This window comes from Poecilia reticulata, linkage group LG12, assembly GCF_000633615.1.
Source record: "Poecilia reticulata strain Guanapo linkage group LG12, Guppy_female_1.0+MT, whole genome shotgun sequence".
NCBI lineage: Eukaryota > Metazoa > Chordata > Actinopteri > Cyprinodontiformes > Poeciliidae > Poecilia > Poecilia reticulata.
This window is the reverse complement of record NC_024342.1, coordinates 3,697,018-3,716,245: the sequence shown is the minus strand read 5'-3', so window position 1 is coordinate 3,716,245 and position 19,228 is coordinate 3,697,018. Positions and strand designations below refer to the sequence as shown.

Here is a 19,228-nt window from a genome sequence, read left to right as displayed (position 1 = left end):
TGTTAAATGTCACATGTTGCCCTTTAAAGGGCAAAGTTTTTTTCATACATTGTTTTTCCTTCACTGCATGGGCACAAATAGTGACAGCAGTTCAAATTTAAAACATTGACGGTAAACCATATTGGTTTTTAATGGCTTTTACAGTAGTACTAAATGCTATGCTTGCTAATGGGGTTTAGCCTTTATTTTAAGAAAACTCTGTGTTTCAGTAGTTTTTTCAGTTTTCCGGAAGTTTGTTCCAAATTTGTGGATGCATAGAAACTGAATGCTGCTTCTCCATGTTGGTTCTGACTCTGGGGACACAAAGTAACTCTTGTTGTGACATTAGTCCTCTAATCCTGGAAATGTCCTTCATCTGGTAGAAGGTCAACTTTGTAACTGTCTTTATGTGACGCTGAATGTTCAGGTCCATCACTACATCAGCTGTAATAGATGGAGCCGTGTGTTGACTTGATGCTTTCTATTTATGTCCAAGAATAATTATTTCAGTTTGGTTTGTTTCAGGAGCCTGTAGAGATTAAATGGAAGGTCACATGTGGTTCCCCAGAGGTGACTTCTGTCCCCTCTGACAAAAATGTGTCATTAGTCTACAAGTTAATTATAATTCATTTCTGCTTATATTAATATTACAGCAGAACAACAAATTTAAAAAGTGCTTTAAAGCTGCTTAAAATAATTTTAAGCAGCCTCATTGAATAATATTTATATGACTATGTAAAGGAAACAATAAACTTTATGAAGAGATTAATATGGCACAAATTTCTGTCTGCTGTAAAACTATTGTAGATCAGCGCTCGACTTAAAAGGTCTGGTTTAGCTCCAGGGGGCGGAGTTACAAATGAATCGCCATTTGGTGTTTGTTTAGCGTCACTGGCTGGCCGCGATATACTTTTTGAACGCAAGGTGGCGCCTATTGAACGTCTATCATCTCTAAACAGCAGGTTTCCCTCTTTGTCCCGGTTATTGAACGATCCTGTGACGCTGGGAAGCGGGCTAATTAATTCCAATTCGGCCCTCCATAGAATTTGTATGCATATGTCACAAGCGCTACGTTCAAGAACAATTAAATGTGAATACGTTTTTTCTTTTGAGAGAATTTTTTATATGGTCAATCACAGCTTATCTTTATTACTATTACTGTCAATTTGTTGTTTTTGGCCAATTTTATAAACAGCGTTTTGCCATTTTGTGCAATATGTGGAGGATTCCCTTCCTGCTCTTCCCCTCATCTCAGCTCGGGGCAAACACTCTGACGTGGTGTGGAAAACGAGCCACTGTGTTTGTGACGACACGGTGTGTAAAAAGGTTTGACTGAAACTAAACTGACCTTAACTAAGCTAAAGGGGGCGCTGTAATCAGAGAGGCTACCTGCAGGACATTTCTGAAAAGTTTTTCTTTTGCCAAAATAACAATAAAAAAAGACTTCTTCTTGTTTGTTGTATGTGTCCTTTTTTTATTTACATAAAATGCCTTTTAATGTGTGGGAGCTAATAAACTATTAGATGTTCAAGTTGTTCCCGTCTTAAAAAATGCTGGAGAAATCTTTGAACAGGCTTGTGAAAGTAATAATCTCTTGGTTTGTGTCTCCTGTCTGGTTGAACAACTTGAGAAGTTTTATTCTGAAGCCCAAACTTCTCCTCGATCGCTAAATAAAAAACATTTGAACTTTTTCACAAACAACAAATCTGAGTGGAAGCACAAAATGTCAATTTCATCCAAAAGCGACAGGTTTTTTTTTCCCATATCTATATTTTATTGAGGAATTGAGAAATGTTGGAACAACATAATTGCTGTATTAATAATAATAATCTTATTAAGTGGTTCCAATTTGACAGAGGACATGCAGCAGATCGTTAAACAGTTCTCGATGGGTTTCCATGCGCGTACTGGTGACTGGTAAAAGCAGTCTGTGGTTATAAGTCAAAGGTTTTCTGTAAAACACTCCAGGTTGAAAAACTGTTTCATGAAATCCTATAAAATGCTAGAGATACAGCACAGGCCAACAGCAGGTTTGAATACAAAGAGTTGTGTGCAGGTGGTGTGTCCGGTTCGTCCAGTAGCTTGTGTTGTGGTAAACTTTGACCTGTGGTGGAACCAGAACCAGAACGATGCACAGGGAAACAAAACTCAGAAACCTCCCGGGCTCCACTGCCTTAATGAGCCAAACGGCCAGAAACAAATGCTACATATTTCAAATATATTTTTACCTGAAATTTCCAGAACAACATCATGACCCTTAACTAAAATAAATAACTCTCAGCCACTGAGGTTCTACATGTACATCTTTACAGTATTTACACAGACACATCCATTATGAACGGACACTCTGACCCGGCTCAGCAGCCAAAGGGGGATTATTTGGTTGGGTCCAGAAATCTGAAATGTGTGGCAGAACAAATGTTCATTATCAGTCCTGGTTAATGAAATATAGAGGTAAACAGAGGGGATCCTGTAGATCTGTGTGAATGTGAGTGGAGCTACATTAGGCATGGGTCAGTATGAGATTCTCACAGCATGAAAGGGTTCAGTCATTTATACGTTGGATTTGGGCCGATGCCGACAACAATATTGCTGATAATGGATATTTACCAATTTTATATATATATTATAAATGTATTTAACTAGTCTTTTGACACCTTGAAAAAAAGAAAACAACCACCACACTGCTGACTTTATCACTACTTCTCTGCTTCAGTCAAACAAATACAAATGACCAACATCTCCCCGACTCCCCAAGATGGAAATAAATATCGGTTGTCAATATCGGGCCAGTTTTATTTATTGGATCAATACGGTAAAAAACTATTCAAACTATTAATATCGGCTGATACTGTACCATTGGCAACTAAAAAAAAATGTTAGTTTTATTTTTACTTGTACTTTGCTACACTGTGACATTGTTAACCGGCCCATGCCTAATCCACAACTTTAAGAAGCTCATGTTGTTTTCTGATTTATTCTTTTACGAATCTTACTGGCAAATGTCCTGTCAGAACAACAGGTCTAAAATTACTGCACTGTCGCTGGGATTATCATATATTTGCCTGAGAATTATAACAATTAACAACCTAATGTGTCCATGAATGGTCACTTTGTGACTATTATAAATATAAAGTATAAGTTTATAGCGTAATTTATTTTTCCAATTAAGTTTCTTTTAAAAGGCTACTCTTAATTTATTTAAAAAATGGTTCAGTTAAATGATTACAAGCTCTAAATTCATCACGAGGGTATGTAAACTTCTGGAACTTTACTTTGAAAGCATTATGGGAAATGTAGTCCTGAGGACCGGAAAAGATTAACGACATGAATACCTAAAAGATGTCGTCTGATTTTGGTTGCACTGAGCCGTATTTTAAAATTCTTGGTCTGAATCTTCCTGTTTTCATCTACAGCCACAGTTTGGCACGTTCATGATACTGACACCGTTTTCCTTTCTACGCAAAAACACACACAGTGAGTTTCTCACCCTGGCAGAAATCAATGGGGAAATTTCACTACAGTCAAAAACAGTGACATAAACAATAACTACTACATACGCTCCTGAAAACTAGTGCAAAAAGAAACAATGAGGTTAAATAGTTGATTCACTACAGTATTAGAGAATGATTTTGGCTTTTGTTGTGGGATGAAGACATCGTTGGTCACACAGAGTGGAAACAGACAAGAGCTTTCAAAAACTCCCACAGGCTGGATGGAAGGACTCTTTAGTCAGCTAATCCAGTTCAATCCAGATTATATGAATTGAACTGAAATACAGTCAGGTCCTCATTTTTAAACACCTGTGTCTTGAATGCACTTCCAGTCTAAGCGAGGGTGAAAAGGAAATATTTTAAAGGGTCATTACCGTTAGCACTCCAAAATATTGAAACAGCAGTTGATAATGAAATAATGAAATATTGAAACAATTTGTTAAAAAGCTATGGCTACATCTGGCAAATTACATTTTTAAGTAATTGAATAATCTTAATCGTGTATGGGTTCGTCTACAGGAAATAGCAAGCTAGCATGATAAAGATAGCACGGTTGCTAACATGAACTATTTTGCTAATTTTGACCTAAAAACTAAAGCTACCTACCTTACTTAATGGATTAAGTCAATGTTATCCAACATGCTAGCATAAATCAACATGATTATAATAGCATTTATTACATTTTTACCCGATTTCGGCTTAAAAACCAAAGTTAACTTACTGAATGGACAAAGTTAAGTTTAAACAACATCCTAGTGAAAGCTAACATGATAATAACATTGAAGCAAACATTAGCTTTTAGCTCATTTTGATGTTCTGAGTGGATTAAGCTAATGTTAGCCAACATGTTAGGTAACACTGTCATGTTGCTATCATTACCAACATGGGTTTCTGTATATTGAACAGAATATGCTACCATAGATCAACTTGCTAGAGCTAGCCCTCTTTAATAACGTAGCATTTTAGCACATTTTCATTTAAAAGCTAAAAAATAGACTGAATGGAGTGAGTTGATGTTAATTAACATGTTGGTGATAGTCCACTCGCTATTGAGAGCATTTTAGCTAGCATTAGCAGTTTGGCTAATTTTAGCTTTTACATATGATTTTTTATTCTGAATGGACTTTGTTACTCCATGTCAACATGTAGTGGTAGCTTTCATGCTATTATAAATATTTTAGCTAGCTGTTGCATTTTAGCTTAAATAATGCTGTTTGCAAACTAAATGAGTAACTTAATATTGCAAAACATATTTAGTAAACCACAACCTGTAGTATATTAGTTAAAATCATCGCTACATTCTGCTCTGACTGCACTCTGAGCTTTATACCTTATAGGTTTGCTTTATAAACAGTGTTCTGTAACAGCATCTGAAACTCTTATCTGGAACTTTTTAGCATTGACTTAAGTTTCCACTCATTTTCAAAAAAACAATTTCTATATTCTTGCAGACTGTCTTGCTGTTTTCCCACTGCTTCTGCTTTTTTTTTTTACATTTGTGCAAGTTTTCTGCAGCGGACAACAAATGCTTCTGCAGTTTTCACCGAAAGCATTCTGCTTACAGCAGTCGCGCTGCATTTTCGCAGGAAACGCAAATCTTTCTAGTTTTAAAATTTGACTCACTACTGAGGCAATTTCTCCTCCATCACTTAAAATGGAAGCACATTTTGTGCTCAGGACATGTTTAACTTTTAAAGCAAGATGAACATCTGACCCAAACTGAGCTGATTTCAGTCTCCATTCAGGCACCTGACTGTTGCTGTCAGCTGACTGTTGTCTACAGAGCCTTCCTTTAACTCATCATCCGTTTCGTCCACTCTGGCTTCCTGGATCAGACATGACATGTCTTCTTTTCAAAAGTCCATTTTGCATGAAAATCTACATTTTAGTAGAAGAAAAGCAGCAAAACCCATAATACGTCGTCTTAGACGAAGGAGAGGTACGAGGCGTATCCTCCCAACCTCAACATTCACCCCTGAACGCACCACGAAACATTCAGGCTGAAACATTTCCACGCATTCTTCGGCCATTTTGGTGCAATAAAAACTACTCCTGCTTCACATGTCATCGTCCTCGATCAGCAACACTGAGTCCATAACGTGGAAACACAAAAAGAGCACAAAGCTTGGAAACGCCGTCTGTCTGACTCCCGGCTACAGGTCGCAGAGCGCCACCAGCAGGTGGGTCCGAGGTATTGCAAGCAGATGGTTATATAAAGGGATAGTTGCTGTGGACTGTACAGAGTTCAGTTGGTGCTTTAATGCTGCATGCCCTGTTTTTCTGCTTCCTGTTCTCGCTGTGGAGTCAGTGTCTTGTGGGATTTTAAGGCCTTTTGTGGCCAAAAGGCCACGCTGAAAGGAAAAGGAATAAAAACTACAGCTGTCCTGTAATGTGTACTGAAAAAAATATAAGGACGACAAACAATCCTGTTCTGGAATTGGGACTAGATACGACACAGTCCATTAACCAAACTTCCAAATTATACTTTTTTTTTCCTTTTAGTGTGTAGAAAAGCAGAGAGTTTTGGTTTGATTTTTGATGTATTTTTATCTCTGAAGTCAGAACTGGATCAGATTTTAATCATGTTCCAAAAATTGGATTTGCTAATTGTTGCTAACTGGATATGCTAGCTGTGTTAGCAATACAAGCTCTACAAGTTTTCTATCCAACCTTCACTAGCAACGGCTAGACATTACCAAATGAAATAAATGCAGCCATAAATGTTCACTGATAGCTTATTGTCACTTAAAACAAAATTTAGCTTCAAATTACATCTAGTTAGCCAACTTAATTTTGAGCTTGCTAACTCTTTCTGAAGTACTTTTTTTTAAGGTTTTGTTGGCTCTAGTGGCCTTTATTTGAAGGTAGTTTGACAGGAAGGAGGGTTATGAGGGAGGGGAGGACATGCAGCAGGCTGGGAATCGAGCCTGTGACCACCAGCATGAGGACTAAGGCCTCAATACATGGGTTGTGCTTTGCCCCTGCGCCACCACTGCGCCCCCTTTCTGAAGTTCTTTGACACTAAATATTTAGCTTCCTAAGAATGTAATTAGCAAGTTGAAGCTAAATATTTGTGATTTTTTTCACTAAATGTTTAAGAAGAATCTTCCAGTGGAACTAGTAGTTTTTATTTATATGCAAAAATGATTGACTTATTTACCTTGCTAAAGTGTTATATTTAAGTTATTTAGTCTTATTTCAAGTGTACTAAGATACTTAATTGGTAAGATTTAGTGTTTTTTCCGTCTTTAGGAAACAAGCAGGCTCCAACAGGATAAACTATATGTGACATTTATCATATTTATGACTATAATTTTATGACTCAAAGATTTAAAAAAAAAAGTGTTTCTGGAGCTTAGTACTCATGACAGATACCCTAGAGATAAAACTTTTATTTCCTTCTATAGTTGGGAATAAAAGGGGCAATAAAGTTTTGTTCCTCTTCATGTATGTTACAAAATAAACCAAAACTATCTGCTTTTGTGTTTTGATTTGAACCGTTTTATGATTTATCTGTGTTTCTGCCTCTTCTCGCCTTGATGCCGTGGCGGCATGCTGTCAGAGACGGTGGAGCAGAAGATGAGGAGAAAAGTCAGACACCTCTTGGATCAGACTTGTGTTCGATTGAGGATCAAACAGTCCTGAGCTCATGAGCGTGAATGCCGGGACAGAGAGGAGGCGGTCCCGTTAGAATTTAAGGCTTATAATATTTCATTTTCTTTTTACATGATGCGTCCTATAAAAGTCTGATGGTAAGAGGATCATGCTACAGAATGTTTTGGTCTCTGCCTCCCTACAGACCTGCGACCCGGTCCGTCCGGGTCTTTGTCCCGTCCAGAGATCACGGAACGTCTCTGGCTCCCTGCATAAACTTCACTTGGGCCCCTCCTTGTTGCCGCGGCCCCAGCAACCCGCCGCTATGCTCATGCTCCTCTGGGTTGCGGCGGCGAACGAGCGCTCGCGCTCTCCTTCGCACTGGCTCAGCGTGCGCTCGGTCCGTACCGGCTGGCTGCCGGAGCCCCCTGGCTGCTGGGAGGAGATGGTGCGGAAGATGTGGCTGCGCTTGCGGAGGAAATCCCCTCCGGCCGCCCCGAGGGCGAAGCTACCCTTCCTCAGGACCATGCGGGTGGAGGTGGACTTGGCCGGCCGAGACCTTTGGTTGTACTCGAGCTGGGACAGGTGGGAGGCGTAGCCGTCTGGGATGAACTGCAGGGGAGGTTAGACGGTCAAGTTTATGAACGAATGGCTCACCATAACAGTAGGGTAAAAAAAACAAAAAACATTTCTGTCACAAATTAATGTGGGAAAATACTGAAATACAAACTCAGAGGATGAGACGTTTTCCTCCTGGGTTATTAAAGAGTTTTGTTTTATTAGCTTTTTTTCAAGGTTCTGGATCTATCAGCTTTTATATCAATCTCTGAATCCAGAACCAAACTTCCAGAAAACTGAAAAACTGCTGAAACACTGACTTCCTTTTAATCAAGGCTAAAATGCTAATTGTTCCAGTTATTGCTAATAATAACTGGAACATTGATTAATTGTGTTATATTTGATCACTTTGAAGCGTCTTGTTGCTGAAACCTGCTGCTGACTCAACTTTGGATGAATTTCTAAATGCTTATCAAATAAAGTATTTTTTTTACAAGATGAAGTAAAATATTAACTTTATAGTATGTAGTGCCATGATATGTAATAATGTAATGAGATCAGGCTTTAAAATGTAATAAAACACCATTAAAACTGGATTTTGTAATACTGTGTGGAGAACGTAATGAAACCCTGGAAGTTCTGACGGTTCTGACAGAGAGCATGAAAAAGTTCAACAATTATTGATCAAAGTTTCCATTTAAATGCATATTGGATCTACAACAAAACACAAACAGTTTGTGGTCCTTCGTCACATACATTATTACATTATCATTTCTGAAATAAAGAGTTACTTCCACATTTTCTAATGACCAGTAGAACATGTAATTACGCAGAAAGTAGCAGGAAGCACTGCTAAACATAAATAATGCTGCTTTATTGATGTTTTATTACATTTTGACCCCTCGTTTTATTACTATTGCATAATGCACCGTTACTTTAAGACTAATTTAAAGTTTTCTGCCGGTTGCTCCTGCAGTGCGTCAGTAAGTCGGGTTTGTTCCATACCTGGCACTGGTGCTGCATCTTCTTCGTTGGTCTTCCCACGATGTAGATCTGAGACGGGGGCAGGCCGATGGACGAGTACACGGAGATGTCCTTGGTGGAGCCGTAGGCAGCAAAGATCCTCATGTGGGCCTGAGCCGACAAGTGAGAGAAAGTTTTAAGAAAAGATATTCGTCCATTTACAGGACGCAGAGCATAACTTATACATGTGTTTAGTAACAAAGCGCAAACTAAGACAGATTTGTTGCTAAAACTGCCAAGCAAGTAGCATCCGCTCTGTTTGATGGATCTGTATACTCCAGTTGACGATTAATCGATTGCTAAATTAGCTGTTGATCATTTATTTCTGAAGCTTGGACGACTTTGACATGATTTAAAAAAAAAAAAGGTGAAAACTGTTTGGATCTGCTGGGTTTGGTGGGAAAGTGTGCATCGGTAGGGAATGAGAGCGACATGGTGGGGGAACAAAGTGTGGAGGGAACGACAGGAAACCCCGCTCTGTGGGTTTCTGCCTCTCTCACCTCACTGATGAGACACTTGAGGAAGTTGGCCTTGTGCCTGAGCGGGTCGTGAACGAGGCCGTCGCAGAAGGACACCACGCCGTGAGGGAAGTTGTGCTGGGAGAGCCAGGCCACCACACGCTGCTTCTGCATGTCAGGCCGGCCCGTCACGTACACGATCAGGTAGCCCAGGTCCTGCCAGTACCTGGACGGAAGCAGTAGCAGTAGCAGAAGCGGTGAGCGGATCCGGACGGTCCGACAGCCTGCCGGTTGTTGCACCGTTCATCCGTACCTCACCACGTCCACGGCTCCGGCCCGAACCTTGGGGTCGCTTCCCATGATAGACACGCTGGCAGCAAACGAGCCGTCGATGCTGAAAACGACGAATTCTGTCCCTTTGGGTACGACGGTGAGATAACTGTCTGCAAACGTGTGATCGCCTCTGGTAGAGACACAGCAGGGAAGAGAAGCAGAAACCAGCAGGAGTCAGAAGATCCAGCTGGGAAACGTGAAAACACATTTTATTGCCACAGTTGCTGGTGCCTATCTCCAGCTAACGTTCCGGGCGAGAGGCATATATATATATATATATATATATATATATTATAACCTGATTTAACCTAATTAAATAAATAAATAGATTAACTTGAGTTGTGAGTTCACACACCTGACCACCATTTTGACAGGGTACACCCCGATGCCCAGTCGCTTCTTAGCTGGGATGACGTAGGAGACGCGTCCGCTGCTGTTGGTCAGCTCCGTGTCGAAGTAGACCCACTCCCCGGACGGAGGCTGGGTCATGATGTGGATGTCGATCTGCCGAAGGAAAAAGGTGAGAAAGCTTCAGTGTTTCACCGGCGCCGTGGTTAACCCGGCTTCACGACGATTCCTCGCCTCCTCCGTTCAACGTTCACCTTTTCCCCGGTGAGAGTGACCATGTCCAGAGGTCCGTACATGAAGCGTCCCGTCACTGTCTGCGCCCCGTCCTCCGTGAAGACGGCGTCGTTCACGCGGTGGTTAGCCGTCACGTTCTGCGGAAGCGACGAAAACAGAGAATCGGTTTCAGTAGACGGCCGTGCTCGGCGTGAAACAAGCTCCTCTGACCGTCACAAGCACAAAACATGGAAGGACAAATGTTTGTTTATTTGAGGGGATGTATTTAAAAAAAAAACATTTTATAAAAATGAAAAAACTCCTTCAAAGAGCTCAAACCTGAGTCTGCAGCTATGTTTTTCTTTCACAAGCAATGCCTTGAGGAAACAAATTGAAACACACTCACTCGTATTTTTACGTGCGTCCTCTTGCGAACCCATTTCTCCCGAGGTTTGGAGGGCGTGAACTCAGACACCTCTTTACCGTCCAGCTCCAAAATACTCGAGTTCTCATGTCTCATTACCTACAGAGGCCAAAACAGAACTAATGTAAAGAAAATGTTCAGGAGTAATTTGGAAATGTCCTCTTTTCATTCTCTCACGTACTGCAGGATGCTACAATATTGTGGTTTTCACCTTAGACTAATATTATGTTATCAAACCAATGTAGAGTTTATCTGTTTACTGCCAATTTATATCAATCAGTCCCTCCAGTTTCTTGAGAATTATTATGGAAATTCACACAAAATCAACAAATCCCTGCACCTTCTTGCACTAAAACATAATTAGGATTTTATTGCAGATTTTTCTCAAAAATCGTCAAAAACTTTCTTACTTGTACTAAACAGCCTTAATTGATGTCAATTAAGGCATCAATTGACGGTCCATGAGCCATACAGAGTAATAAAAAGTCCCATTTACCATCATAAATACATTTCGCAAATATTTCCAAATTAGTAACAAAGACAAAAGTTTGTTTATATTGCAAAAAAAAAGAGAAGAAAAATAACAAAAAGCATCACAAAATCCTGGAGGGACTGAAAAGATCTTCAATAAAATTATTTAACAAGTTTTATCAATACATTCTGGCACAACCGGCCCTTTAAGAGCCTTCATGATCTTGATTTGGCCCAAAACTAAAATGGGTTTGACACCTCAGTTCTACTGTTACTAATAGTGACCTTACAGAACAACCAAACTACTTCAAACACCCAGAACTATCCCAACAAGAGCTGAGGAAACAGACTGGAGGAATCCCAGGGATCTAACATGCTGCTTGGATTCTCCATAGCAACAGATGAGGTCATTTTATTTATGGAGCACATTTTCAGCAACAAGGCAGATCAAAGTGCTTTAATGATTTAGAAGGAAACACAAACAAAACAACAGAAAAAAGGTAAAAGTGTAGAACTACATATTGGTTCCCCATGTTTAATAAGACTTAGAATAAGTAGTTGGTAATTAATAAACTAATTGGGGTTTCTCTGGATTCCTGACCTGATCAGATTGTTGGTTCTCCATGTTTGATTCTATAAAGTAAACGGTACTTTCTAAGTTTGTTCTAGATTTGTCACCTAGCATGAGTTTCTCTGATATGAAAAACTTAATGCTAAATGTTGGTCTAAGGTAATCAGTAGTTTTTCTAACAGGAGTTCCTCTGGATTCCAAGTTTGTTCTAATTCCTGCTCTGGGTTGAGTGAAGCACACAAACCTGTCTGAGAAGGAATGAGACGACATCTGTGGACTCCCAGTAGGAGGCGTGGAAGAGATGCGGCAGAGCCACGGTGGGGAACGCCGTCAGAGCGTCGGGACAGTACAGAGCGTAGTCCATGCGCTTACTGCCCCACCACCGCGACGCAACTAGTCAGGAGCAGAGAGACACAATCAGGACTTACTGTTGGCTTCAGAAGAACTCTACGTCTAAACCACTTCGACTGAGAGGCTCTATGGATGAAAACAGGAAGTGACCGGTGTCGCACTCGGAGGGCTCGAAAGGCAAACTGGCAGGAAGGTGTCAAAGGAAACGTCATGCGAGTCATTTTATTTCTTTCTGGTAAGAAAGACTTCCTGGATGCCTACAAAGGTCAGGGTTTGGTTTTTTATTGTTATTTCTAGAGACGGGCCTACAGAGGAAGACAGAGCGGGAGACGGGCAGAGCTCAGGGAACGAGGAGAGGTCCTACAGTCCCACCGCCCCTCACTCACTGCCAGGGTACCTTGCTCTATGTTCTTCAGCAGCCGGGGCGACGGGGGCACCGAGCTGAGGTCTGTGATGTCAGATGTGACATCGGTGAGGTCAGAGGTCATGTCAGAGCTAGGGTCTGAGCTCGGCTCAGACTCCACACCGTTAGCTCTCGGGAACACCTGACGGATTTTGCTGTGCAAGCGAATAGTCGCGCTTCGAGAGGTGAATCTACTGTGCGGCAGCGGCAGCTGCGACAGCAGGCTGGGCCTCTTACAGTGGATTTTGTTTGCTGGAGGTGGGGGACGAATGAACAACAGGGTCAGCGCGTGAACACATCCCAGGCCAACGCCGCGGTCGGTCCCACGGACTTACTGGTGGCGATGTTGGTGGCTGTGTAGGAGTCGGCCAGGCCCGACACCTGGCTGGCCAGGCTGGCCTCACTGGCCCTGCGGCTGCAGCGGAGGTGGGGGACTCCCGGCGATGTGGAGGTCAGACACAGACCATCGGCATGGAGATGAGACTGCAGAGAGTCAGCTGTTGAGACAGAGGAGAGAATCAGGAGTTTATTGCAAACAATAATGACGATCTGAGTGATCGCCAATGTCAACCTCCACTGAGGGAGGCGGCGAAGAGGATTATGTGAAGAAGCAAAAACAATCTGCACAATGTTTGTTTTAAAGGATTATTGAAGATTTTTGACCCTGGGTTCTGTTAAAAGATCTGTAAGCTTCACCCGCAGTGGATAACTGTCTTTGCATCTTCGTTTTAGAATAAACGTTTAGAATTAGTAATTTTCCGACTATAAGCTGCTACTTTTTTATGTGCTTTGAAAACTGAACCCAAAACCAAAGGCAACACAACAACCACAAGAGGGAGCAGCAGGACAGGAAGAAGAGGGAAGCAAAAACAAGAAAGAAAATGACTAAATGGTAAATGGTTAAAAAAAAAATTATTCCACATGTTGATGGTTTAAAAAAAGGAAAAAGTAAAAGTAAAACCGCTGAGATATTTTTGATATTGGACAAGTTTTAGGACAGTAGAAACTCCCTCTGCTCTCTCAGGCTAGCTGTTAGCTTCAAGCTAATCAGGCTTTTAATTCTAAATGAAGACAACAGGAACTCCAGGTTAACCTTCCAGCAGACGCTCGCTTCAAAATTTCTAAACTAAAACCAGCTGAAAGAGAACAAAGATCAGCCGGACTGGAAACGTACCGTCACCATGGACCAGAGAGGTCTGAGAGTTCAGGACCGGAACCAGGATGGACGTCTCGCTGGCGGGGCTGTCATGGCAACGCTGGGACGGCCCTCCGCCGGGCTCCATCAGCAGCTGCGGGTTGCTCTGAACGGTGTCCACTAAAGACCCGGAGACAAAAAAGGAACAGGCGACATGTCCTGGTGTTTAAAGGGAACGGCAGAGATCGGTGGCAGGACGCGTGTGTCTGCAGTCCAACCTAACAGAGCCGAGTGTCCGTCCCCCAGGGGGAAGCGCTGGTAGCGAGGGATGCTGAAGGGGGGCAGCAGGTGGAACCTCTTGTCCAGGAGCGGCTCCAGGCGGGAGGCGGACGGGTCGGCTGGGTGGAACAGGTTGTAGACCTGCTGACAGGCTGGACGCAGGGCGGACACTGCAGCCGGCCAGAACACAGAACATCTTTATTCACTCTTTAACCTATTTAAGCAATATATTTACACCTGTTTGAGCTTTATGAATGAAAGGGCTGTCAGTTTCATGTCTTAAGTTTACAGAGGAGTGTGGAAAAAGGCACAGTAGAGACAAATAAAATAGAAATAATGTTGTTTTCTCTCTCTCTTTCCCACTTCTACTCAAAACAAGATGAATCAAAACCAGGGATATTAGAGAAAAAGGAAATAATAATATATGTCAGGGAAAAAAAACTGCCAAGATTAAAAGAAAAACAAAGCATCCTAACTCACATTAAATAAATCTATGTTTTGTTGTGACACCACTTGGTTATGATCTGTTTTGTTTTTTGATGTGTGCCTCCTTTTTTATTCATTTTAACTTTATGTTATTGTTGTCATTTGTTCTCTTATCTGATTGGTTATTCATTATTTTATACCTCTGTTCATTTGTAATGTTTGTTTTGTACTATTTTCTGAATAAAAAAATAAATAAAACAAATTATATATTACTACATCAAATTAGGACCAACATCAGTTTTTACATACTGTATCTAGCTTGTTGTTTTTAATACTCATTCTTTGCATGTGTAAAAGATGATGCTATAGTTGAACATTTCTTTGAAGTATTTCTGATAACTGCAGAGTATGTTGTAATTTTATAATTACTGTACAGAACAAATTTTTTTTATTTTTTTACTGTCCTCTAAAGACACTAAAAAGTAGATTTTAATACTGTTTTATCTCTGTGTGAATCTATGTGTCTCCATTTCCTGCTGTTAATTATTAATTTCCCCAATTCGGGACAATAAAGCCCATTTCATTTCTATTATATTTTATTCTAAATGCCTCTGTTGTTACCATACATATATTATCTTTTTTTGTTGTTTGAAATATCGTATTTTATTAAACTTACTCCAATTTCTCAAATGGCTGGAGATTTAAACCTCCTGCATTGATTTCTTTTAACATTTCAAATCATTTTATTTAATTAGTAACTAATGTTCTTCTTTTCTTTCTTAAACTTTCTCAGTAGAAATAAAGGAAACTTATAAATGTTCTGCTAACTGGAAATCTGTTCAGTCAGCTGCGTGAGAGCCTGATTCCCATCAAACCCCCAACAGGACCCAGCAGTCAGACCGACGTCAGCTCATCCATCACGTACTTCATGGCCCCTCGGCCTCTGAGAACAGAGACATGACCTCTGACCTCTGACACCCAGCTGCTCCGGAGATGCGGCGAAGCGACACTGAGTCCTTCTCCCCGTGTCAGAGAGCGCCAAACCCCAGAAACCAAGGAGCCTTCCTCACCGTCTAAGGAGGGGACCACGGTCTTCCTCAGCGCCAGCACCAGCCCCAGAGGAGAGCCGAACAGGAAGAAGTCGGTCACCTCGAAGTCGAACTTCCCCAGGGAGCCGCCGTCCAGCATGGTGCTGTTGCTGGAGCGCCGTGACCCGGGCTCCCCGTGGAGAACGCTGGAGTGCAGACTGCTCAGGAGGGAAACGGCGAAAAGCACACGTGAGCCGGATCCGTTCACGGTGACGTTCGGGAGCCTGTCTCCCTCCGTAGCTCACCTGGAGAGGAAGGCCTGGTGGTGCTTGATGGTGTCCAGCTCGTAGGTGGAGGAGTCGCTGCGCTTGCGCGGCAGCTGCTTCTTGGGGTCGTCGGGCCCCGAGCTGCGCGGGATGTCAATGTTGCTGCGGCTCAGGTGGCGGCTGCCTTCGAGGGACGGCGACGACGGGGAGATGCTGTTTATGATGATACCAGGAGAGAGAAGTTCTGTGTCCTGGGAACCAAAGATGGAGAACATGGTTTTACATATTCCATTCATTTGATGTTCTGTCAGCTTTTTAAAGCAGAAAGGCTGCAACCAAAGTATTATGTATTATCTAGCCACATAGAGCCATTTTATACCACAATCAAGTAAATATGTTACCTTTAGTTCTTATAAAAATGTGGCAAATATCAAATAAGACTTAAAAGAAACCCGACAATAATTTAACGACTTGACTTTGGGCCTCTGTCTCTTTAAAACCTCCTGCTCTTCCTGAAGCTCCACCTTCATCAAATCATCCTCTATTAACCCTTTATCAATGTTTTTACCAGAGTTGTACTGAGAAGTAGCTCCTATAATGAGCTCAGCAGATGCTCAGTTCCACCGAGTGTCTGCTAATTGCTGCTGGCTAGTCTGAAGGAGCCTTACAGAGGGCTGCCCTGTGCTTGGAAGCTTGGAAACTCCTTCTGGGGAGGAGATGTGCCACAAAGGTGGAGCTGGGTTCACCCAGGCGTTTTACACAGCTTGAATGGTTGCCGTGGGAGATTAAAGGACTTTAATGCATGAAAAAATTCAGGCAACACTCCAGGTCTGTGTTTTGTGGGGAACAACTTTATAATATGATGCAAAGCTTAAAACAGTCAGATTGACATAATTCTGCCTCATGAAAGCAGCATTTTTACATTCAGATTCATTCAGACATTCTAAGTTTCAGTGAGAAATGTTTTCTTTGTGACAGCTCTAGCTTCAGCTAGCTGGCTGAAAGTTTTAGATTAGTTTCTTAAGAACTGATATCATACACTTTTTAACCAAACGCACTACTTTAACTGACTATTCCAACTCAGAGCAGCCAGTCAGATGAGTTATGGTCAGAGATCAGACGTGTACCTGGACACTGATGGTGCTGCCCCGCCTGCTGCTGTTCTGGCTTTCTGAGACCGTCACAGAGCTGCTGCAGAGCGCGTCAAAGCCCAGGATCCCTCCCACACAGTCCCCAATGACACACACCTGCAAGATGAAGGCGAAGCCGACCGTCAGAAATTCACAAATCCGCTTTGTCCGGACATATTCCTTTCTCCACTGTCACACTCTGACCAACCTGGCCACTGAAAGCAGCTCCTTCTGGAGACTTGATGAAGTCACTGTAAACCTGATTGGCTCTTAGGATGACCGTTGCCACGGCGTCCTGGTACTGCGGCGCAGATGTAGCCAGGAGAGGCAGAGCAGCGAGCGGGATGTGGTCCTGACTGCTGGACAGACAGCTCTCATCGTAGCTGTACGGACTCAGACTGCAGGTCGTTGAGGCGGAGCGTGTTAGTTTAGCTTAGCTTAGCTTAGCGGGCTGAGTTTGTTTGACAACGTGTTACTGAAATGTTTGTCACTCACTTGGAGACGAGTGAGAAGGCATCGACGCAAACAGCAGGACAGGGGACCATCCGGACGGTGAGGCGTCCGAGCGCCGCAGGGTAGTGGACCCTCATCACGGTCTCAAAAGCCCCACTGAGAGTGTTCACGTCTCCCTGCTTGCTGTTCTGATCACCTGCAGTCCAACAAACAAAACAAAAAACCAAAGGCATAACTTTCATCAACCTTTCAAAAGTATTTTAGTAAATCTCATCTCTGTATTCTTAAAGGGGCAGTATTACGTAATGTCAACTTTTGTGAGCTTTAAATCGTGTTATAATGTTATTTCCTCACCAAAAACACACCTGGAGTGTTGCTTTGATTCTTTCATGCATGTTTGAGAAATCTATTAATCTCCATGGCAACCATTCAGCTGTGAAAAATGCCTGGGTGGACCTAGCCCCGCCTTAGAGGCACAGCTCCTCGTCTGATATGCAGTTTCTAGGTTTCCGCCTCACAGAGCATTCCTCCCCCCACACACTCCCACTCAGCTCCTTCAGACTAGCCAGCAACAATCAGCAAACACCTGGTGGAACTGAGCATCTGCTGAGCTCAGTATAGGAGCTACTTCTCAGTGAAACGCTCATAAAAATGTCATGAAAGGGTTAATAGAAGAGCCATGCTGTGATGACTTCCTGAAGGCGGGATTTCAGAAAGAGCAGGAGTTTCTTAAAGAGACAGAGGCCCAATTTTAAGGTGTTAAATTACAAAGTCAAATTTCTTTTGTGTCATATTTCAAATATATAGACTGTATATAACTGAAGGTAACAGTTACTTGCTAGTGCTATAAAATGGCTCCATGTGTCTATAAAATACATAATACTGCCCCTTTAATTTGCATAATTGTAATTTAATTGACAGAAAAAAAAGAAAAAAGCCATTTCTTCTTCAACAAATAAAAACCTTTTTTCCAATCAACTAGTCTTACCTTTATTGTCTTTGATTTTTGTCAGATTGATCTTAAAACACCTTATCTAGGCTTAGAGAACAAGTTCACTAATTTAATGTGTTCACAAATCTGAATCAAATATATATTCCTTTTATTACATCTTCATTGAGCTCTTTTGATACTTTTCTTTGCTCATCTTAAACTTGAGATGAAGAATGCGTTCAGGTGACCATGAACAGAAATAAGAGTAATAAGAGGTTTTTGTTTTCTGAAAAATGTTCCAAAGATGAACACGCTGTTGTACCAGAGCCGGTGTCCAGTATGTTACCACCATGCAGGACCAGAATGAGGACGTGGATTTTGGACGGCTGGGGACACTGCTGGGACGGACAGTCCTGCAGACAACAAGAAGGGAGACACAGAAGGAAAAAACAAGGGCTGGTTAATAGGAAAGACGGAGCAAACGTTTAAAAAAAAAAAAGAAGCCATAAATCACTAATGTTTCCCGTTTTTATGCTTCATAGTAAAATATGAAGCACAAAGTTTGTTTTTTTATTTATGTCAAGCTAAAGATTCAGAATTTTTACTGCATTGTTGTAAGAATAACCAATTTAATGAGGAATCTGAGTTAAGGAAAGGAAACTTCAGGTATGCACAGAAACATTTGCAAATCTGGGTTAAACGGTTAAAAATCAAAATAAAAGGAACTGAAAGGGAACGGATTTGATTAAAAACAAAAGATAAAGAAGGTGAACACAATGAAATATTTGTGGAGAGAGGATCGGAGGAAAGATGGTGGGAAAAGATTTGGAAGCAAAACCCCTGAGATCATCTCATGAATGAATCAGTCTGATGAGAAAACGGCAGGAAATACATTTTAGAGTAATGAAAAAAAGGATACAATGAATTTTCAATAAATTAGAATATTATGTAAGTTAGTTTACTTAGCATTATAGATTAATAACAGACTGATATTTAAAGCTTTGTTGATCATGATGATTTGAAATGAAAACGCTGCATTTAAGATTAGAATATTACATCTGACCAACAAAAAAAGCATTTTTAATAGACATGTTGGCTGGAGACTGCAGGGGACGGACAGTCCTTCTACCTACACCAGCATGGTGGGTCAAAGGTTATTTAGCAGATGAGTCACTGCCTATTAGAATTAGATTTTTTTTTATCCATGTAGTTAAAGTGAGAGTAAGAGTGAAGTCAGTACCTCCATCTGGGTGTCCTCAGTGACGCTGTACTCCTCACTCGACTCCTGATACGCTTCTGTTTGAATAGAAATCAACAACTCAGATATATTTTTTTTAAAAGTGAATTATTTTATCTACAA

General features: G+C 41.5%; 1 protein-coding gene across 5 annotated transcripts in view; it reads right to left on the bottom strand.

Moving 5' to 3' along the window:
• Positions 1–2,763: 2,763 nt before the first annotated feature.
• Positions 2,764–19,228, bottom strand: part of pitpnm2 (phosphatidylinositol transfer protein, membrane-associated 2) — a 63,970-nt gene continuing 47,505 nt past the window's right edge. For 4 of the 5 annotated variants that reach the window (XM_008423355.2, XM_008423356.2, XM_008423354.2 and 1 more), the window contains exons 9-27: positions 19,109–19,164; positions 18,191–18,281; positions 16,980–17,133; positions 16,693–16,882; positions 16,482–16,601; positions 15,394–15,605; positions 15,131–15,306; positions 13,634–13,804; positions 13,395–13,535; positions 12,556–12,717; positions 12,215–12,472; positions 11,711–11,859; positions 10,407–10,523; positions 10,042–10,158; positions 9,795–9,943; positions 9,420–9,569; positions 9,149–9,332; positions 8,631–8,759; positions 2,764–7,679 (exon numbers count right to left, since the gene is read on the bottom strand). In XM_008423355.2, coding sequence (XP_008421577.1) covers positions 7,347–7,679; positions 8,631–8,759; positions 9,149–9,332; positions 9,420–9,569; positions 9,795–9,943; positions 10,042–10,158; positions 10,407–10,523; positions 11,711–11,859; positions 12,215–12,472; positions 12,556–12,717; positions 13,395–13,535; positions 13,634–13,804; positions 15,131–15,306; positions 15,394–15,605; positions 16,482–16,601; positions 16,693–16,882; positions 16,980–17,133; positions 18,191–18,281; positions 19,109–19,164 — 3,059 coding nt within the window. In that variant the 3' untranslated portion in view covers positions 2,764–7,346. The remainder of the gene's footprint in view (positions 7,680–8,630; positions 8,760–9,148; positions 9,333–9,419; positions 9,570–9,794; positions 9,944–10,041; positions 10,159–10,406; positions 10,524–11,710; positions 11,860–12,214; positions 12,473–12,555; positions 12,718–13,394; positions 13,536–13,633; positions 13,805–15,130; positions 15,307–15,393; positions 15,606–16,481; positions 16,602–16,692; positions 16,883–16,979; positions 17,134–18,190; positions 18,282–19,108; positions 19,165–19,228) is intronic. The other variant, XM_008423358.2, reaches the window with a different exon arrangement.